The sequence below is a fragment of the Lacerta agilis genome, chromosome 4, assembly GCF_009819535.1.
Source record: "Lacerta agilis isolate rLacAgi1 chromosome 4, rLacAgi1.pri, whole genome shotgun sequence".
Lineage (NCBI taxonomy): Eukaryota > Metazoa > Chordata > Lepidosauria > Squamata > Lacertidae > Lacerta > Lacerta agilis.
The window spans coordinates 4,196,718-4,219,316 of NC_046315.1; the positions used below are offsets into that span (position 1 = coordinate 4,196,718).

General features: G+C 50.5%; 1 protein-coding gene across 2 annotated transcripts in view; it reads right to left on the reverse strand.

The window, feature by feature from the left end:
• The window catches only part of ARRB1 (arrestin beta 1), a 127,745-nt gene that overhangs the window by 4,911 nt on the left and 100,235 nt on the right, over positions 1-22,599 (reverse strand). Inside the window, exons 4-13 of one of the 2 annotated variants that reach the window (XM_033145919.1) lie at positions 22,019-22,063; positions 20,844-21,040; positions 18,818-18,877; positions 16,117-16,184; positions 14,744-14,879; positions 12,788-12,872; positions 8,340-8,412; positions 7,273-7,410; positions 5,625-5,708; positions 5,128-5,151 (exon numbers count right to left, since the gene is read on the reverse strand). In XM_033145919.1, coding sequence (XP_033001810.1) covers positions 5,128-5,151; positions 5,625-5,708; positions 7,273-7,410; positions 8,340-8,412; positions 12,788-12,872; positions 14,744-14,879; positions 16,117-16,184; positions 18,818-18,877; positions 20,844-21,040; positions 22,019-22,063 — 910 coding nt within the window. The remainder of the gene's footprint in view (positions 1-5,127; positions 5,152-5,624; positions 5,709-7,272; positions 7,411-8,339; positions 8,413-12,787; positions 12,873-14,743; positions 14,880-16,116; positions 16,185-18,817; positions 18,878-20,843; positions 21,041-22,018; positions 22,064-22,599) is intronic. The other variant, XM_033145918.1, reaches the window with a different exon arrangement.

Sequence of the window (22,599 nt, forward strand, 5' to 3'; positions counted from 1 at the left end):
CGGAACGGATTAAGTTTCAGAACCAAGGTCCCACTGTAACTTGATCGTTTGGTATGGCGGCACCTGCACTTTGGAACTCCCTGCCTGTTGATGTTAGGAAGGCAAATTCGCGGTGCCCTTTTCAGCACCTGCTAAAAGCATTTCTGTTTGGACCAGCCTACCCAGATGTCTAGAACATTGAGCTTGAATGTGTTTTTCATCTATTGCTAACTTTTTGAAAGTCTTAAACTATTGCTGTCAATTTTTTTCTTTTACATGACTTTTCTCGCTGCGTCGTGTGAAGAAGTACTTTCTTTTATCCATCCTGAACCATCGAATTCTGAACCATACTGAATCATAGAATTGTAGAGTTGTAAGGGTCCCCCAATGGTCATCTTGTCTGACCCCCTGCAACACAGGGATATGCAGCTGTCCCATGCAGGGATCGAACCTGCAACCATGGCAATATCAGCACCATGCTCTAACCATCTGAGCTAAGCCTATCCGGACACATGGACACCACAGGCTTCTTATTTCTTTTTAGCTAGAGTTGATTTTTGAAATCACCTTTCAAAGGTTTTAAACACCGGTTTGTAACTGTGTGCGGGGTTATAACCCATGATTTAAATGTTTTATTCTGTGCTTTTGCCTTGAAGTCTTCTTACGGTCGAGGGATATGTTGTTGTTGTTTAGTCGTTCAGTCGTGTCCGACTCTTCGTGACCCCATGGACCAGAGCACGCCAGGCACGCCTATCCTTCGCTGCCTCTCGCAGTTTGGTCAGACTCATGTTGGTAGCTTCGAGAACACTGTCCAACCATCTCGTCCTCTGTCGTCCCCTTCTCCTTGTGCCCTCCATCTTTCCCAACATCAGGGTCTTTTCCGGGGAGTCTTCTCTTCTCATGAGGTGGCCAAAGTACTGGAGCCTCAACTTCAGGATCTGTCCTTCTAGTGAGTACTCAGGGCTGATTTCTTTGAGAATGGATAGGTTTGATCTTCTTGCAGTCCATGGGACTCTCAAGAGTCTCCTCCAGCACCAGAATTCAAAAGCATCAATTCTTCGGCGATCAGCCTTCTTGATGGTCCAGCTCTCACTTCCGTACATTACTACTGGGAAAACCATAGCTTTAACTATACGGACCTTTGTCGGTAAGGTGATGTCTCTGCTTTTTAAGATGCTGTCTAGGTTTGTCATTGCTTTCCTCCCAAGAAGCAGGCGTCTTCTAATTTCGTGACTGCTGTCACCATCTGCAGTGATCATGGAGCCCAAGAAAGTGAAATCTCTCACTGCCTCCATTTCTTCCCCTTCTGTTCCGCCAGGAGGTGATGGGACCAGTGGCCACGATCTTAGTTTTTTTGATGTTGAGCTTCAGACCATATTTTGCGCTCTCCTCTTTCACCCTCATTAAACGGTTCTTTAATTCCTCCTCACTTTCTGCCATCAAGGTTGTGTCACCAGCATATCTGAGGATGATATATCGAGGTATATATCAAAGTTGTTAATAAATAAATGATGCAATTGGTCCCGTCCAACTCTACAACTTCCATGATTCTGCAAATTCAGTTCCAATGGACTCCAAATGTAAAGTTACTGCCCAGGACAGGAAAATAATGGGCTGGCTCTTCTCCACCAGCAGGAGGCGGCATTGAGCTAAATCTCTCTTGCTGCATAGATCTGAGATCAAGATGCACCCAGCTGATCAGAGGGAGCTGCTTTGCTGATGCGTCTTCTTGAGACCGGGCAGCACTTCCTGAACTCGCTTCAGCGTCTCAGTTTGTTCTGGAGGAAAAGCAAGAGGTTTGGAGCGTTTGCACCCGGAGCGCTTCTGGATGGGGGGAGAAGACGCGGAAACTCATGGGCGTCCAACGAAGCTGAATGCTGGAAGATTGGGGACGGGTAAATGAAAGCGCTTCTGCACACAGATGATCTGCGGAACTCCCTGCCACAGGAAGCAGCGGTAGCTGGCAACCTAGATAGCTTTAAAAGAGGATCGGACCATTTCACGGAGGGGGGAAGGGGCTAGAAACCAATGCTTCCGAATACCATTTGCTGGAAACAGCAGGAGGGGAGTTTGATCCTGGGTTTGAATCTCGCTTACGGGTTTCCCAATGAAGCATCTGGCTGGCCCCCGGGAGAGCAGGATGGGCCACTGGCCTGATCCAGCGAGCCCTTTTTGTGTCCTGCTCAGTTCTGAAAGAGCTCAATGAATTTCCCTATTCCCCTTTATGTATCTATAGAGAGTCGTGCTGGATCAGACCCAGACCCCATCCTGTTTCCAATGGTGGATAACATTATTATTATTATTATTATTAATACCCCGTCCATCTGGCCGGGTTGCCCCAGCTACTCTGGTTGGCTTCCAACACATAAATCCTTCTGGAAGCCCACCAATGGCCTTGGTTGGAGATGGAAGAGAATTTTAAGCCGATTACAAGAAAGGAACCTTGGGAATAACTTTCTGGTGGGGAGGGCTGTTTGACCACGGAATGGACTCCCTTGGAAGATAGTGGGGTCTCCTTCCCTGGAGGTTTTTTTCCGGGGGGGGGGGGCTGGATGCCCATCTGCCATGGATGCTTTAGTTGTGATTCCTCCACCGAAGGGGGGTGGTCTACATGGCCCCTGGGGGTGCCTCCCAACTCTATGATTCTACGAGCTAGAGGACTGCATTACGAGCTTTGTTGTTGTTGTTCAGTCGATCAGTCGTGTCTGCCTCTTCGTGACCCCATGGACCAGAGCACGCCAGGCACGCCTATCCTTCACTGCCTCTCGCAGTTTGGCCAAACTCATGCTAGTCACTTCGAGAACACTGTCCAACCATCTCATCCTGTCGTCCCCTTCTCCTTGTGCCCTCCATCTTTCCCAACATCAGGGTCTTTTCCAGGGAGTCTTCTCTTCTCATGAGGTGGCCAAAGTACTGGAGCCTCAACTTCAGGATCTGTCCTTCTAGTGAGCACTCAGGGCTGATTTCCTTAAGAATGCATCGGTTTGATCTTCTTGCAGTCCATGGGACTCTCAAGAGTCTCCTCCAGCACCATAATTCAAGAGCATCAATTCTTCGGCGATCAGCCATTACGAGCTAGCATACAGCAACAGTGCAGCTGCAGGATTTGCAGAGATGCCTCCAGCAGAGCCACGCGGTGTGAGGTTTTTCCCCCGACAACGCAACCGACTCCCCTGAGAAGTGGTGGACTCTCCTTCCTTGGCGGTTTCTAAGTGCTCAGATGGCCACCTGTCACGTAGGGGCTACCAGATTCCTCCACTGAAGAGGGTTGGATTAGAGCAGGGGTCAGCAAACTAAGGCCTGCGGGCCGGATCAGGCCCAACTGCCTTCAGGATCCGGCCCATGGACTGTCCATGGATCGGCGTGGGGATTGTGTTTGTTCGGGCTGCGCCATTTCCCCCCTGCGCCATTCTATTCCCTCTCCTCTCCCTCTCACACACTGCAGCAGCGCCTCCTCCCTGCCTCCTCCCGGCTTCTCCCCGCCCTGCCTAGAGGAGGAAGGGGGCTGGGCTGAGCTGGCTGAGTGCCATTTTAAGCAACCCCTTTCGGGAGCCAGCCCTTTCACACCGCCGCCGCCCTGGTGCTCCTGTGGGCCAGAGAGCGGAGCGGATGAGCTTGCTCTGCCTACCCACGAGAAGCTGACGAGCAATTCAACGAAACCGTAGTCGTTATCCGGAGAAAAGGTTCAGAGTTGGACATCGGAATTGGACATTTGCTGATTATACAAAGCTTCACAGCTTGTTCTCCGCCGAGAAAAGTATGGCATCATGATTCATTTAAGACAAAATAAAATAAAAAATTCCTTCCAGTAGCACCTTAGAGACCAACTAAGTTTGTTCTGGGTATACCGAGAACAAACTTAGTTGGTCTCCAATACCGAGAACAGACATAGTTGGTCTCCAATACCGGGAACAGCCTGAGTTGGTCTCCAATACCGGGAACAGATTGAGTTGATCTCCCATACCGGGAACAGACTGAGTTGGTCTCCCATACCGGGAACAGACTGAGTTGGTCTCCCATACCGAGAACAGACTGAGTTGGTCTCCCATACCGGGAACAGACTGAGTTGGTCTCCCATACCGGGAACAGACTGAGTTGGTCTCCCATACCAGGAACAGACTGAGTTGGTCTCCAGTACCGGGAACAGACATAGTTGGTCTCCCATACCGGGAACAGACTGAGTTGGTCTCCCATACTGGGAACAGACATAGTTGGTCTCCCATACCGGGAACAGACTGAGTTGGTCTCCCATACCGGGAACAGACTGAGTTGGTCTCCCATACCGAGAACAGACTGAGTCGGTCTCCCATACCGGGAACAGACTGAGTCGGTCTCCCATACCGGGAACAGACTGAGTTGGTCTCCCATACCGGGAACAGACTGAGTTGGTCTCCAGTACCGGGAACAGACTGACTTGGTCTCCCATACCGGGAACAGACTGAGTCGGTCTCCCATACCGGGAACAGACTGAGTTGGTCTCCAATACTGAGAGCAAACTTAGTTGGTCTCTAAGGTGCTACTGGAAGGAATTTTTCATTTCATTTCATTTTGTTTTGACTATGGCAGACCAACACGGCTACCTACCTGTAACTGATTCATTTAAGGACTTTCAGAGACTTCAGGTTGTGAGTTTTGATGTTTTGAATCATTCCATAAAGCTTTTCATATTGCATTTGTTTCTGGTCATCGTGTCGCTTTTGATATTGCTTACCCACGAGAAGCAGCGGTGGCGGCGGCAGCCCCAGGGAAGGTAAGCGCAGCAGCGGGGGCTGGCGAGGACTACTCGCCCCCCCTCACCTCTTCTTCCAGCTCCCCACCCCCCGCCACAAGGTCTGGAGGACAGTGGACCGGCCGGCGGCTAAATTTTTTTGCCGGCCCCTGGAATAGAGAACCAGGATCTGGTGGGCACCGGGGGGGGGGAGGCTGGTCTGATGTGGCAGCTTGGGGGGGGGGATCCAAGTGCAAAAAGAAAACTTCTGATGGAGGAAGAGAAATGACGGAGATGGCACAGAAAGGAGAAAGAGATGGCGAGCGGAAGATGAGAAAAGGGGGGGGGGTTCCTGCTGCAGCGTTAGGACCAAGCATGCTGGGGTGGGGGTGGGGGTGGGCCCACGGGCAGCCGCAGCAGGCAGAGTCCGAGGGCGTTACCTGGAGGCAAGGTCTCCCAGCAGGCTGGTGTTATCAAAGGAGATGGAGAGAATTAGTTAGAGGTTGCAACAATCACAGTGGCACAGTCGGCGGGACTGGAATTTGCGTGCAAGCTCGACAACCCCGTGGAGGAGAGGAGGGCCACGCCGTTTCGGAGCCTCCGATTTGCGGAGATCTCCTGGTGCTGCCACCAAGATAGAGGGGGGGGTGTCACGGGGCGGGGCATGACGCAAGGGGAGGGTTATCCGACTGGCTTGGCGGCTCATGGGCCGGGCAGGAGCACATGGGAGCATGCGGAATTGCCCGGTCGGAATTCCCTGGTCCACCACGCAGCCGTTATTTAGATGCACACCCCTCAAGTTCAACGGGGCGTCCCTAGGTGGCTGTCTCTAGGGCTGCTGCCGGTGATTGTGGACTCCAGGGAAGAGGGACCTGGGGGAGCGATTCAGAGTGGATCGAAGGCATTATGACACTTTGCGGAACTGAGCAGCACTCACCCTCCCCGAGAGACCACCAGCTTCACTTTCACTTTGTAGGAAACAATGATGCCCAGGACCTCCTTGTTGGCGCCGTCTCTCAACCTGCAGGAGTGAGAGTGTGCAAAAGAGCGTGGAGCCAAAGCGATCGTGTGCCGTGTTCGAAACCCCTGTGTGAGCTCTGTACAACGTTCCTCCGGGGAAGCCTTTTCTAACGAGCGGTTCCCAGTGCCGGATTACCAAATAGGCAGAGCAGGCAAGCGACCTGTGGGCCCCGCACCTTTTAGGGGCCCCACGACGACAGGGCCGAAATAATATTGGATGTGATCTTGAAAGAAAATGGCAATCAAGCTTTCTTAGTTCAATTTGCAAGAGGGGAAAGGGCTCTTGTGTTCGGATCCTGCTTGCGGGTTTCCTGTAATGGGCACCTGACCATCTACTGTGAGAACAGGATGCCGGGCTAGATGGGCCACTGGCCTGATCCAGCACGCTCTTCCTCTTAACTGCTTAGCTCTGGGTGCTACATGAAAATGGAAAACACCAAATTCCACCCAGGGGCGAACGAAGGGGTTGTGACACCCGGGGCGGGGCATCACTACGTAGGGCGCATGTGCGGCGTTGCTACGTATGACGCATGCGGCGTACGTAGCGCCGGCGCACATGCGCTGTACATAGCGGTTTGCCGGCTACGCCGCTCCAGTGCCATACGGACAGTGCCGGGATCCCTCCGTCGCCACTACAGCCGCGAACAGAGGATCCTGTACATGTGGCTTTAGCGGCGACAGAGGGATCCCACCGCCGTTCGTGCGGCTCTCGAGCGGCACCGACGGCAAACCGCTATGTACAGCGCATGTGTGGCGTCGTTATGTACGGCGCATGTGTGCAATGCCGCACATGCGCTGTACATAGCGGTTTGCTGCAGCCGCGAACGGAGGATCCTCCGCATGCGGCGGCGTGATGGCTGCTTGTGTTGCTGCGAGCCCCCACAGGGTGCCTTCTTGTCACCCCCCGACATGGTGCCCAGGGTGAACCAGTAGCATAGCAAGAGAGGGGCGATGGGGGTGGGGCAACCCGGATTCCAGGGGAGGGGGGTGACACTCGGCGGCTCCTCCCCCGGCACCCCGTCCGTGCTTCTTTACGGACGGCCGGGACAGCCCCACGAGCCACTGCTCATTGGCTTGTGGGGCTGCCCCGTCCATAAAGCAGCACGCCCGGGGCAGCCCTATAAGCCGCTGCTCCGTTTGCCGGCTCGACGCAGGAGCAGCAGCGCCACCCTGGATGCACTAAGCATGCCCGGAAATGCGCAGTGCATCTGAGTCGGTGCTGCTGCTCCCGTGGCGGCAGAGCGAGCCGGCGAGCGAACGGTGGGTCGTGGGGCTGCCCCATCCATAAAGCTGCAGCGGCGGCCCGGATGCACTACGCATGCCCGGAAATCCCGGGTATGCGCAGTGTGTCCGACGTGCGCTGTGACGCCGCACCCCCAGGGGGGTGCCTCCGCACTGCCGCCCCGGGTGGCGAAGAGGCTTCTTCCACCCCTGGGGTGAACTGCCCCCCTGCCCCCATCGTGACGCCACTGACTCCACCCCCAGTATGCTCAGCGAGGGAACCCGGCTGCCTCCTCCTCCTCCTCCTCCTCCCCCAACTGCTGGTAGGTAGAAGAAAGCCTCACAGTGTGCTAGAGGCCAGGTTGGTGTCTTCGTGCTTGAGCTTCCCGTCCAAGGCGAGGCCGCGCTTCTCCCGGTTGTTGGCGAGGAACGGGGTCAACGTGTAGACTTTGCAGAAGGTCGAGCTTGGAGCCACCACGTCGCTGGAGACGGGGATGAGAGCACAGATCGGTGAAAGAGAGCAAGGCACATCGGGCTCAGACCCTCGACTGCACATCGCCGCGGCTGCCTGGCACCCACCTTTTTCCAGCAGGAAGCCCAGTCACAGTAGGAGGGAACTGCAACCAATTGTTGCAGCGTGCAGTGCCGTCTCCCAAATATCCCACTCCCTTTCGCTTCTCTTTCCTCAACCGTGAAGTAATCTGTTTCTCCCCCAAACGGTCAGTCGGCATTCTGCTACCACTGTGTGGTTAATTCGCCACTTGGCTGTGTTTTTTGGGGGGCGGGGCGAGAAGGGGGTCTCACTTCCAGGGTTTTTCCTAAAGTGTTTTTTTTTGGGGGGGGGGTGAGTTCTTTGATATTTCTACAAACCTCAGAGCCCTGAAATCTTGTACCTGGATGGTGTCGTTTGGCTATATAAGTCCTGCCACTCGGAGACCGAGTTTATATTAGCGCTGCAACAAAGCGTTGCAGTGTGAAGCGCTCCCTTTCAGGGCGGTCCTGCACTCAATCCTTCTTCCCAGGGGATTTTGGGAATTGTGGCTCTGTGAGGAGGACAGAGGCCCTCCAACAAGTCCCTGCACCCCCGGCCAACTGTAGCCCCCAGGATTCCTTGTGGGAAACCATGATGATTTAAAACCGTACAGTTATGCTTTGAATGCATGATGCAGATGTGGTCATTTAACTTTTTCCAAATTCCTAAATACTCAGAGGAGGCGGCATTACATCAACCCCCCCCCGCCCCCATTTCTCTCAGGCTCCAGGCCAACCTTCCCCAAGCTGGTGCCCTCGAGACGCTGCTAAATCACAACCCCTATCATTCCTGGACATGTTGGCTGGGTCTTCTTCAGACTGTAAGCCCCTTGCTACACGCTGCCCACATGGGCGGAGAGAGCCAAGCAACGACACTCACTCTGCTTCCTCCACTGCGACGGGGCATTTGTACTGGGCTGTGTTGAAGAGGCAGATGTCTGCGTATTGGCGAACTGCAAACGGAAGGAAGGAAGGAAGGAAGGAAAGAAAGAAAGAAAGAGGACATTAGCTCAGTGGTGGTTCCAAAAGTGGATGGCACCACTCTAGAGTAAATTGGAGTTCTTCTTATTAAATGCAACAAGAAAGAAACACACCAAGAACTCTGGCCAATACAGTGGTACCCCGCAAGACGAATGCCTCGCACAACGAAAAACTCGCAAAACGAAAGGGTTTTGCGAGTTTTTAGTTGACTCGCGAGACGAATTCGTCTATGGCTCTTTTTCGCAAGACGAATTCGTCTGGCGAGGTACCACTGTAAGCACCGGAGCCTCGCCCCGCCGTGTTTTAAAGCTGCAGGGAGTGCTGCTGTTCGCTCCTTGCAGCTTTAAAACACGGCGCGACGCGGATCCGGTGCGCGGGGGGGGGGGGCGGAGTGGGAACGCGCCGCCATTTTGGATGGCCGTGCGCGATCCGACGCCGCCTCTTCCCACCGGAGCCTCATCGCGCCACGTTTTAAAGCTGCAAGGAGCGAACAGCAGTGCTGCTGTTCGCTCCCTGTAGCTTTAAAACGCGGCGCGGCGAGGCTCCGGTGAAGGTTGGAAGGGGCCCCCGGACTTTTTTCCCCATAGGAACGCATTAATTAAATTTTAATGCGTTCCTATGGGAAACGGTGCCTCGCAAGACGAAATTTCCGCAAGACGAAAAGTCTTGCGGAACGAATTAATTTCGTCTTGCGAGGCACCACTGTATAAGTTTCAATAGTGCGAGTGGTCCCTACTCGCAAATCATTAGTAAATTATAACAAAAACTAATCCATTCAAATACATATATTCAGACAGAGATCACAAACTCAAACAGATACAGGTAGGTAGCCGCGTTGGTCTGCCATAGTCAAAACAAAATAAATTAAAAAATTCCTTCCAGTAGCACCTTAGAGACCAACTAAGTTTGTTCTTGGTATGAGCTTTCGTGTGCATGCACACTTCTTCAGAAACTCAAACAGAGATTACAAACTCAAACACACAGGGATATGTGCAACACAATAATCCGTTACAGTATTGGAAATGAGAGTCTTTGAATAGAGGCAAGTTTTGTTACAATTTACTATTGATTTGCGAGTAGGGACTACTCCCACTATTGAAACTTTTATTGGCCAGAGTTCTTGGCGTGTTTCTTTCTTGGTGCACCACTCTAAGAGTAGACAACTCAGTCTGATGAACGGGGTATACTGTTTGGACAAGCAAGAAAACTTCATTCATTCATTCATTCATTCATTCATTTAACTGTAAAAGTTGAGACGAAACAGCGAAGAGATAGACGGAAGTCAACAATTTTATAAGGGCCCCAATCCGGTACGAAGGATTTTTCTAAACAGAATATTTCAAGCATTGGTTTGAACTTCCTAAATAATGTTTGTATTTGAATAATGCTTTTGCTCTTTGGTTCCTACTAGATTTTGTAAAAAATAAATAAATATTGGTTTGCTCTTTATTTGTTTTGGTTTTTGTTTTGAATTTCTCTCCCCCCCCTTAGATCTTTACATATTTCTATCGCGTATTTTGTGATATCTATTTCCATCTTAGAATATGTAATCGAGGATCAATTATTCTTTTTATTCATTTTTTGGGTAAATTTTGAAAATGCAATAAAGTTATAAAACAACAACAACAGATGAATGGGGTATCGTCACCATCATCTAGGGGGTGTTCGAATCCCCACTCAGCCATGAAGTTCACTGGGAGACTTGGGCAAGTTGCCATCTCTAATAATAATAATAATAATAATAATAATAATAATAATAATAATAATAATAATTTATTTATTTATACCCCACCCTCCCCAGCCAGAACAGGGCTCAGGACGGCTAACACCAATAAAATTAAAATAAAACGTAAAAGAAAGAAGAAACAGTTAATTAAAATACGGGTTAAAATGCAATTTAAAATTTAAAATGCAGCCTCATTTTAGTAGTAAATCAAAACCGCAAGGGGAGGGAAACATAAGGGCCAGACTGAGTCCAACCCAAAGGCCAGGCGGAACAGCTCCGTCTTGCAGGCCCTGCGGAAAGATGTCAAATCCCTCAGGGCCCTGGTCTCTTGTGACAAGAGCGTTCCACCAAGTCGGGGCCAGCGCTGAAAAGGCCCTGGCCCTAGTTGAGACCAATCTAACCACCTTGCAGTTCAGGACCTCCAAACTGTTGTTATTTGTGGACATTTAAGGTCCTCTGCAGGTAGGGTTGCCAGGTCTGCTTCCAAAAAATAGCGGACAAGCGGGGGGTGGGGTGGGTTAAATTAAATTAAATTATGTATTTGACCACAGAGTCTAGGGCTAGCTGATCAGAAGGTCGGCGGTTCGAATCCCTGCCACGGGGTGAGCTCCCGTTGCTCGGTCCCAGGGACCGCTCCGGCGGGAAGGTAAACGGCGTTTCCGTGCGCTGCTCTGGTTCACTAGAAGCGGCTTTGTCATGTTGGCCACATGACCCAGAAGCTGTCTGCGGACAAACGCCGGCTCCCTCGGCCTATAGAGCGAGATGAGCGCCGCAACCCCAGAGTCGGACACGACTGGACCTGATGGTCAGGGGTCCCTTTACCTTTAATGTATTTTCTTACAAACATTTTAACACGTATTAAAATACCATTTCACCATAAAGCTTTTGAATTAAAAAATGTCCACTATTTTGTGGGGGGGGGGAATAGTGAACATAACGTGAAAAAAGTGGACTGTCCACTCAAATCATAGAATCCTAGAATCCTAGAGTTGGAAGAGACCCCAAGGGCCATCCAGTCCAACCCCCTGCCAAGCAGGAAACACCATCAAAGCATTCCTGACAGATGGCTGTCAAGCCTCCGCTTAAAGACCTCCAAAGAAGGAGACTCCACCACACTCCTTGGCAGCAAATTCCACTGTCCAACAGCTCTCACTGTCAGGAAGTTCTTCCTAATGTTTAGGTGAAATCTTCTTTCTTGTAGTTTGAATCCATTGCCCCGTGTCCGCTTCTCTGGAGCAGCAGAAAACAACCTTTCTCCCTCCTCTATATGACATCCTAGTATATATTTGAACATGGCTATCATATCCCCCCTTATACCTTATAATTTAATAATTATACCTTATAATTTATTATTATTATTATTATTATTATTATTATTATTATTATTATTATTATTACCCCACCCACTTTGGGAGGCTCCCAACAGAATATTAAAAACACAATAAAACATCAAACTTTAAAAGCTTCCCTAAACCGGGCTGCATTCAAATGTCTTCTAAAAGTCAGATAGTTGCTTATTTCCTTGACATCTGGTGGGAGGGCGTTCCATAGGGTGGGCGCCACCACCGAGAAGGCCCCCTGCCTGGTTCCCTGTAACCTCACTTCTCGCAGGGAGGGAACCGCCAGAAGGCCCTCGGAGCTGGACCTCAGTGTCCGGGCTGAACGATGGGGGTGGAGACACTCCTTCAGGTCTACTGGGCCTTTGAGGCCGTTTAGGGCTTCAAAGGTCAGCACCAACAGTTTGAATTGTGCTCGGAAACGTACTGGGTCTTTCAGGACCGGTGTTATATGGTCTTGGCAGCCGCTCCCAGTCACCAGTCTAGTTGTTTATTTCCTTGACATCTGGTGGGAGGGAGTTCCACAGGGCAGGCACCACCACCGAGAAGGCCCTGTAACCTCACTTCTCGCAGGTAGGCAACCGCCAGAAGGCCCTTGGAGCGGGACCTCAGTTGTTTATTTCCTTGACACCTGGTGGGAAGGAGTTCCACAGGGCAGGCACCACCACCAAGAGGGCCCTGTAACCTCACTTCTCGCAGGTAGGCAACCGCCAGAAGGCCCTTGGAGCGGGACCTCAGTTGTTTATTTCCTTGACACCTGGTGGGAGGGAGTTCCACAGGGCGGGCACCACCACCGAGAGGGCCCTGTAACCTCACTTCTCGCAGGTAGGCAACCGCCAGAAGGCCCTCAGAACGGGACCTCAGTTGTTTATTTCTTTGACACCTGGTGGGAGGGAGTTCCACAGGGCAGGCACCACCACCGAGAAGGCCCTGTAACCTCACTTCTCGCAGGTAGGGAACCGCCAGAAGGCCCTCAGAACAGGACCTCAGTTGTTTATTTCCTTGACACCTGGTGGGAGGGAGTTCCACAGGGCGGGCACCACCACCGAGAAGGCCCTGTAACCTCACTTCTCGCAGGTAGGCAACCGCCAGAAGGCCCTCGGAGCGGGACCTCAGCGTCTGGGCTGAACGACGGGGGTGGAGACGCTCCTTCAGGTCTACTGGGACTGGAACTGAGTCCCGGGGGGGGGGGAGCCCCAAAAACTCAAGCCACCTTTCCTTTTCCAGGGTGCTACTTTGACCCACCCACAAGCTAAGTGATGCCCGAGAGGCATCCAGGCTCACCTGAGATTTTGATCTTCTTCACCGTCTTGTTGGTGTTGTTTGTGACGTGAACGTTGACGCTGATGGGCTCCCCGTGATAGTAAATCTACAGAGATCACAAGCGACAAGTCCTCATGGAGGAGCTTTTAGGAAAGGGCGCCCGCAATCTGACAATCCCGGCAGATGCATCTATTGCAATTCACTCTTGGAAATAATCGCGTGGGGGGGGGGTGTTATTTTTTTTAAAAAAACACATTTATAAACCGCCTCACAGCCAGAAGTTAATCAAGTTTGCTTTACTCATTCGTTTCATTTCATAAAATTTATATACCGTTGGATTGCAAAAAAGCGTAGACAGACAGCCATCCAACCTCCTGATTAAAAACCTCTCTCATTTTAGAAATCTGCTAATTTATAAAAAAATTAACTTATATTAAAAAAATATTTGTATTCTTCTGTGTCACAAAAAATAGATCAAACAGCTATTAAACATAAAACCACACGTTATAAACAATTAGAAAGTTATAGAAATTCATCAGTTAAGCCCTGTGAATGATGTATTCTTTTTAAAAGAGAAATCGCTTTAATTTTTTTAAAAATTATATTTTTGCATTTTCGAAGCGAAATAAAAACGTAATCATAAAATCCCCTTTGACTCCCCCCCCCCATATTCTGGATCTTAATATAATGTAAAATTAATACCGTTCCAGAGGGCTGAAGCGGCAACACTAAAAGCCCCGTTTTGTGTACAAACTAAGCGCAGCTCCGAGGCACACAGTTCTCCATCAGCAGTGCCCCACCTGAGAAGCGCAATTGCGGGGCCAGGATCTATGGGGCGAGGCCGTCCCTGAGAGTCCCCTGTACAAGCAGGCAGCCCTGCGCTGAACTTACGTATAAGCTGAAAAAGCTCTAGCTTAGGGCCCCACTCTCTTGGGGGCCCCAAAAAAATTAAAAGGAAAAAAACTGGATATACATTTCCAAAATAGAAGATAAAAAACAAATAGAATAAAACCTACATCCAGCAACAGTGTTTTGTGTTGTGTAGGCTCCTAGGATGTAACTCATGGGCCCCGCCTGCTGGCCTGCTCCCTAAAATATCACTGCTTTGCTCCTTTCTATATAATGGGTGCCGACATTCTGCTATTTATCATTATTAGTAGTTTGCATCATATATTTACACCTATTCTTATTTCACGTTATAGCAAGTTTCTAGAGACTAGGCTATGAGTCTTTGTAAATTGTGTTTCGCAAGTAACTTTTGTTATTTTGCCAATGTGTTTGCATTATTAAGTTTGTTATGAATCAAAAATCATTTTAAGTTAAGAGCTTAATGATTTCACTATTAATATACTTCTTCTTGATTGTATTTCGGTTCAACAATTACTTTGATAAAATACATACTTTGCTATGTGCAAATGGCTTGACATACCTATTAGGTCCATAAATTACCATATTAAATTACTTAATTGGTGCCGGGTCGCTGTACGTAACCCAAAGTGCACGTAACCCGAAAAATTCGGTTTGCGCATGCACAAACCGGAAAAACCGCTTCTGTGCACACCGTGAAAACATGTCTGCGCATGTGCACACTGTGAAAACATGTCTGCGCATGTGCGCTTCGGGTTGCGCTTCTGGGTTAACGGAGTTCGTAACCCGAAAAGTACGCAACCCGAAGCGTACGTAACCCGCGGTACGACTGTATATTCAACACGCACAAAAAACAGCGGCCATATGTTGTTGGCAAAGGACAGCTGGACATATAAAGGGCCCCCTTACCTTCAGGAGCTTAGGGCCTTATCAAACCTAAATCCGGCCCTGGGCGAGGCTGTCCCCGAGAGTCCACCCGAAACAAGCAGGCAGCCTCAGAGTGGAGTCAGGATTTGGCCCAAACCACAACCCAATCCCGGAAGGGAAGACAGCAAGAGCCGCCCGGTGGATTCTAGAAAACGGGCACAAAAGGAGGGCCCTGCGAGATACCTCTTTGTCCAGCGAAGCTTCTAAGTGCAGGGGCTTGTCTGACATGAGGAACTGCCGGGTGGTCTCGGCCATCGGCTGCGGCCCCGGCCGCTCCGGCGCATACTGGACTTTGCGGATCACCAAGCGCACTGAGTTCCTGAAGGGGCACGGGAGAGCGGGCATCGAGGGGTTAGGGTGGCATCTGCGCCGCAGAACGGAACAGCTTCGCTACGGCTTAAATGCTACAACCGCCCACCCCAGGCCAGAAGGAACTGCGAGCTGTACTTTTGTCCCCGCGTGATTTTTACTTCCCCTTGATGGATCGCTGCTTTGTCGTGGCGAAGGGGCGTGAATAACTCCAAGAAGCTGTGAGCTATGCAGTGCAGGGCCACCCAAGACGGACAGGTCATAGCTGAGAGTTTAGACCAGGGGTCGGCATGCTTTACCGGTCATGGGCCGGATCAATCCCATGGAGACAGTCCGTGGTCCGGAGTGGCGCAGGGCAATGCCAGAAATTGCTTATGCGCATGCACAGACGACGAAAATCGCGCCTGCGCAGAACAAATTTGGGGCGTCTGGACATAGAATCCTAGAGTTGGAAGAGACCCCAAGGGCCATCCAGTCTAGCCCCCTGCCAAGCAGGAAACACCATGAAAGCATTCCTGACAGATGGCTGTCAAGCCTCTGCTTAAAGACCTCCAAAGAAGGAGACTCCACCACACTCCTGAGCCAGTGTGGTGTAGTGGTTAAGAGCGGTAGACTCGTAATCTGGGGAACCGGGTTCGCGTCTCCGCTCCTCCACATGCAGCTGCTGGGTGGCCTTGGGCTAGTCACACTTCTTTGAAGTCTCTCAGCCCCACTCACCTCACAGAGTGTTTGTTGTGGGGGAGGAAGGGAAAGGAGAATGTTAGCCGCTTTGAGACTCCTTCGGGTAGTGAAAAGCGGGATATCAAATCCAAACTACTCCAAATCCAAACTACTCCTTGGCAGCAAATTCAGCTACTGATTGATTGTGTGATAAATGGATAAAAGCCCCCCATCCAAACAATGACTATCATCAGTGCAGGGAAGAAAAATAAATAAATTTAATTTTTATCATCTACATTACTGTGTTACTGATTTTATAGTACGGTACATTGATTATTGCTTTCATTTTATGGATCAATGGTCTCGTTAGATAGTAAAAATCCATGTTAAATTGCTGTTTTAGGGGTTGTTTTTAAAAGTCTGGAACAGATTAATCCATTTAGCATGGCTTTTTCTCGGAAAGCGTGGCTTGGTTTTGGAACGCTCTGGTTTTGGAACGGCCTTCTGGAACGGAATAAGTTTGAGAAACAAGGTCCCACTGTAATTGGTGACGACTTTGTAAAACCTGGGGAGCCACAGCAACCCACCTTTTGTGGATCTTCTCCTCCAGACTCTCCGCACAGAAAGCTTTGACTTCATAGTCAACACCGCAAGCCTAGGAGGGAAGAGAAGGAAGCAGAAGCAGCGTCAAGAAAGGTGGCAGACAGACTCTTTGTGACCCCATGGACCTGCATTAAAGGGGGTTGGACTAGATGACCCTTGGGTCCCTTTCCAATGTTATGATTCTATGATTTGTTAGATTGCTGTTTATTCATTTTACCTTGTTTGTCACCTGAAGGCTATTTCTGCACAGGCAAATCATAAATCTAGCAAACATTTGTTATTGTTTAGTCATGTCTGCCTCTTCCACTGTGGCGTAGTGGTTAAGAGTGGTAGACTCGTAATCTGGTGAGCCGGGTTCGCGTCTCCGCTCCTCCACATGCAGCTGCTGGATGACCTTGGGCTAGTCACAATTCTCTGAATTCTCTCAGTCCCACTCACCTCACAGAGGAAGGGAAAGGAGAATGTTAGCCGCTTTGAGACTCCTTTGGGTAGTGAAAAGCAGGATATCAAATCCAAACTCTTTGTAACCCCATGGACCAGAGCACGCCAGGCACGCCTGTCTTCCACTGCCTCTCGCAGTTTGGCCAAACTCATGCCAGTCGCTTCGAGAACACTGTCCCACCATCCCATCCTCTGCCATCCCCTTCTCCTTGTGCCCTCCATCTTTCCCAACATCAGGGTCTTTTCCAGGGAGTCTTCTCTTCTCATGAGGTGGCCAAAGTATTGGAGCCTCAGCTTCAGGATCTGTCCTTCTAGTGAGCACTCAGGGCTGATTTCTTTGAGAATGGATAGGTTTGATCTTCTTGCAGTCCATGGGACTCTCAAGAGTCTCCTCCAGCACCATAATTCAAAAGCATCAATTCTTCGGCGATCAGTCTTATTTATGGTCCAGCTCTCACTTCCATACATCACTACTGGGAAAACCATAGCTTTAACTATACGGACCTTTGTCGGCAGGGTGATGTCTCTGCTTTTTAAGATGCTGGCTAGGTTTGTCATTGCTTTTCTTTGGAACAAAAGCAAGAACAGATTAAGCCAAAGAATCATTGAGACATAGAGTTGGAAGGGAACCCAAGGGGCATCTAGTCCAACCCCCCACCCCGCAATGCAGAAATAGCAACTAAAGCATCCTTGGCAGATGGCCAGGATTCGGGCCACACAAAATAAAAGGGCAGAAGCTTCACAAGGAAGGTGCCAGGCAAGCCTCAGTGGGGAGTGAGTTCCATAATTTGGGGGCCACCACAGAGAAAGCCCTCTCCCAGGCCACCTTTTGCCACACTTCTGAGGGCTGTGGAGAAATCAAGAGGACCATCTCTGCTCATCCTCACTTTGGAAATCCCTGCTTATTGATGTACTCTTTTCAGTGCCTGCCCAAAAAATTCTTTTTTTAGAGAAGACTACCCAGATGCTTTTGAATACTGGTGCTGGAGGAGACTCTTGAGAGTCCCCTGGACTGCAAAAAAGATCAAACTGATCCATTCTGAAGGAAATCAGCCCTGAGTGCTCACTGGAAGGACAGATCCTGAAGCTGAGGCTCCAAGACTTTGGCCACCTCATGAGAAGAGAAGACTCCCTGGAAAAGACCCTGATGTTGGGAAAGATGGAGGGCACAAGGAGAAGGGGACGACAGAGGATGAGATGGCTGGACAGTGTTCTCGAAGCGACTAGCATGCGTTTGGCCAAACTGCGAGAGGCAGTGAAGGATAGGGGTGCCTGGCGTGCTCTGGTCCATGGGGTCACGAAGAGTCGGACACGACTGAACGACTGAACAACAACATCAACCCAGATGCTGAGACATCTGGTGTGAATTTCAATTTGCTTCGGTATTTTAAATTCTGCTTTTTTTTAAAAAAAAGTGTGGTTTTAAATTCTTCTCGGTTTTACCACTTCATCTTTTCGTAAACTACTTTGAGGTTTGTGCCTGCAACCAAGCGGTGTATAAGTCGTATGAAACAAACAAATAATTAATCCTAAACCAGTTGGAAGTTCTGCTTCCCCTTATCCTGACCTGTTGGCCTTAGGAAAAGGCCTCAAAATGGAAAAATGCCTGGATGGTCCTTGGAGCCAACACACTATTATTATTATTATTATTAATCATTATTATTATTCCACCCTTTCTCCAAAGTTCACAGGGCAGTGTACAACATTAAAAACATACACAGCGTAATTAAATCATAGTAACACGCCCCCCTCCACATTTAATAGGTCATAGATTATTTTTAATGGCCGAAAGCCTGGGTAAAGGGGAATATTTTCACCCGGCGCCTAAAGACATGTAATGATGAACTGTACAACCCTTAAGTGGACTGAAGAACATTGCATGGCATTGAAATTAATGGCCAGCAGACGGCGCTGTTGTCAACTGTGGTCTTCTTAAAGGAACACACCAAAAGAAACACAAGCCTGCTGTCGAGAGCTCCCGAAATGACGCATTAAGGCAGCTTCCCCCAGTCTGGGGCACTGGACTACAACTCCCATGATCCCTGTTTGCCGAGCAGGTTTGCTGAGGCTGATGGGAGCTGAAGCCCAACACACCCGGAGGGCGCCAGGTTGGGGAAAAGGAGGGGCCTGTGCCTTCCACGCAGGAACATTACGGCGTCTTGAAACTGCCCCAATTTATCAGGGCTGTTGTCGGTACCCTTCCCCCCCCAAAAAATCCCTTTATTTCATTTTTAAATTTTTTACCTTTCCTGTGTCTTCGGGTCCCGGCTGCAACGTCACGGAGCAGGGAAGGTTGGGAAGGATCTGGAATGGGAAAAATCTATGCCAAAGTCTGCGCTGGTATTAACGTTTCATTATGGGCCCATCTAGCCAAGCAGCCCGTTCTCACCAGGTGGCTCAATGCGAAACCCACATGCAGGATTCGAACTCAAGAGCCCTCTCCGCTTCTATGGTTTCCAGCCATTGGCATTCAGAAGCATTGCTGCCTCCGATCGTCGAGGCAAAGCAGAGCCACCCTGGCTAGTAGCCATCAAAATATAGCGCTGTCCTCCTCCATGAATTTGTCCAATCCTAAAGTCCCCTAGGTGTCTGGCCATCGCTGCTTCCAGTGGCAGAGAGTTCCACAGTTTAACTCTACATACGTATTTTATTTATATGCTGCCTTTCTATATAGTTCCACGCATGCTGCTTACGTCATAGAAAAATACATCATTGCTGCATAGCATAAGTAGTCAAAAACAATAAATGACCCAGCTCTGAAACGTGAGAAACCATGGATCAGGGCTAAAATCCGGGGGGATGCTTTTCACTGCCTCCAGTGTCAGAGAGTTCCATAGGCTAACCATGCACCGCGTGCAGGAGGGCGCCCTTTTCACAGAATCCTAGAACTGTCAAGTTGGAAGGGGTCCCGAGGGTCATCTAGCCAAACCCCCTTTTACCGTCCTCCCCGGCGGGAAGTGTGGCCCTTGGGTGGCCAGAAATTTTCTCACATTTGCAATTTTCGGGACGAGGAAGGGGAGAAACCGGATGCTTTTTAATATCTATATGAAGCCGCTGGGAGAGATCATCAGGGGGTTTGGGCTGGGTGTTCTTCAGTATGCGGATGAAACCCAGCTCTACCTCTCTTTCAAATCAGAACCAGTGAAGGTCCTGTGTGAGTGCCTGGAGGCGGTTGGAGGATGGATGGCGGCTAACAGATTGAGGTTGAATCCTGACAAGACAGAAGTACTGTTTTGGGGGGACAGGAGGAGGGCAGGTGTGGGGGACTCCCTGGTCCTGAATGGGGTAACTGTGCCCCTGAAGGACCAGGTGCGCAGCCTGGGGGTCATTTTGGACTCACAGCTGTCCATGGAGGCGCAGGTCAATTCTGTGTCCAGGGCAGCTGTCTCCCAGCTCCATCTGGTACGCAGGATGAGACCCTACCTGCCTGCGGACTGTCTTGCCAGAGTGGTGCATGCTCTGGTTATCTCCCGCTTGGACTACTGCAATGCGCTCTATGTGGGGCTACCTTTGAAGGTGACCCGGAAACTGCAATTAATCCAGAATGCGGCAGCTAGACTGGTGACTGGGAGCGGCCGCCGGGACCACATAACACCGGTCCTGAGAGATCTGCATTGGCTCCCAGTACGTTTCCGAGCACAATTCAAAGTGTTGGTGCTGACCTTGAAAGCCCTAAACGGCCTCGGTCCTGTATACCTGAAGGAGCGTCTCCACCCCCATCATTCAGCCCGGACACTGAGGTCCAACGCCGAGGGCCTTCTGGCGGTTCCCTCACTGCGAGAAGCAAAGCTACAGGGAACCAGGCAGAGGGCCTTCTCGGTGGTGGCGCCCGCCCTGTGGAACGCCCTCCCATCAGGTGTCAGAGAGATAGACAACTACCAGACATTTAGAGGACATCTGAAGGCAGCCCTGTTTAGGGAAGATTTTAATGTGTGACTTTGTATTGTATTTTGGTATTTGTTGGAGGCCGCCCAGTATTATTATTATTATTATTATTATTATTATTATTTAGCCCAACCCTCTTTTACCCGTCCTCCCCGGCGGGAAGTGTGGCCCTTGGGTGGCCAGAAATATTCTCACGTGGGCAATTTTCGGGACGAGGAAGGGGAGAAACCGGATCACCTGCGGCGAAGCCGGAGCAGCTGCCCAACCATGGGATTTTTTTTGTCGGCGAGGTGCAAACGTCGCCTGGGGTGGGGCGATTGGTGAGGTAGGGCCGGGGGGGGGGGGGAGAGAGCTAAAGGTAGGGGGGAGAAAGAAGGATTCGTACCTCGAAGGTAAAAGGGTAGGCCTGCTCACCGAGCTTCTTAATCAGCCGTTCCTGCAGCCGCGTCAGAGGCTTCTTCTCATCGGTGACCGGGGGGAAGGCCTGGATGTTGGCGACAAAGAGGTCCTTCCGGAAAGTCAGGCCCAGGACGTCCAGATCCTCGCGGCCGTAGCGGAAGGCGCACGTGAGGGTCACGAAAACTGCAAGCGGGGCAGAGAGGACAGCGTGTGGCGCAGAGGACCATATGGAGGGCCGGAAAGTGGCCCCTGTTTCCCACCTGCGCCCAGGGGTTGCGTCGGACTCTTCGCCTTTCGGCGCCGCCCTCCGAACCCCAAGGCGGCTTTCGAGCAACGCAGCGCAACCGCAGAATTGCGAAACGGGGCAGCTGAGCTCTTGGAGCCATCGGGCATCGCCAAGGGGCAGCGTGGTGTAGCGGTTAGAGTGCCGGGGTTCGAATTCCCGTTTGGCCACGGAGCACGCTGGGTGTGACCTTGGGCGCCGCCTCTCAGCCTGCCCTACACCGCAGGGTTGTTGCGAGGATGGGAGGAGGAGGAGGATCATGTGCACAAGAAATGAACAGGAAAGCCCTTGCAAGTACAAGACAGCTTTCCGGGGGCCGCATGCTAGGTGTGAGCAAAGCCAGAGGCAAAAGTCAGGTGGCGTAGTGGTTAAAGGTCTGGACTAGGACCTGGGAGACCAGGGTTCAACTCCCAGCTTGGCCATGATGCTCACGAGGTGATCTTGCGCCAGTCACTCGGCCTAACCTACCTCGCAGGGCTGTTGTGAGGAGGAGAACCACGCACAGCACACTGAGCTCCTTGGAGGAAAATTTGGCAATAAGTAAATAATAAAAAGGGCAACTGGTGCAAAACTTACCTTTGCAGGATAGGCTACATTCCAGGTGCAGGTCAGAGTTTTCTACCCCTCCCCTCACCCGCCTTTCCATAGAGACAAGCAAAGAAGCATCACAAGGGACCATTCAAACCAGTCAAAAGCCTTTTCGGAGGGTGTAGGGCAGGGAACGCGAGGGGTGTGGCCCGAGGAGAGAAGGCGTGGCCTGGGGAGGGGTCCTGACCTGGGGAGGCTCCCAAGGGCCAGACAGAGAGGTCTGGAGGGCCGCACCCAGCCCCAAAGCCAGAGGTACCCCCCCTCAACACACACACAAACACCGGAGTTACCTTTCCTTTCCTTTAAGTATTCTGGATCCACCAGCACGACGCCATCTGCAAAAGGAACGAAAGGCAGGTATGAGGGCAATGCAACGCTGATACTTCTGCTAGTATAGCTTCCCAGTTCTGTCCACGGAAACATGGCAGGCGACACGTCTTGGCTGGACGCAGAGGAACAGTGAGAATACTGAGCTGGGGAACCCCCAAGGGAATAAGGCTCAGAACCCCGGATGTGGGGATGGAAAGGGCTGGGCAATATCCTATATATCCTTCTTATATAAGATAGGATATAAGAAGTAGATAGAAATATGTTATGTTTATTTTTTTATTAGGATTAAGATTAGATTAAAATGATGATTATTGTTCATAAAGATTAGGATTAGATGAGAATGACGATTTTATAATGTTATAAAATTACTAAAGATGATTAGAAATGAACGCAGAAGAGAGGATGTGAGGAGGTCCCAAAACAATGTTAGGAATAACCATAAGGATAGTTAAATAAGTAGAATCATAGAATCATAGAATCCTAGAGTTGGAAGAGACCCCAAGGGCCATCCAGTCCAACCCCCTGCCAAGCAGGAAACACC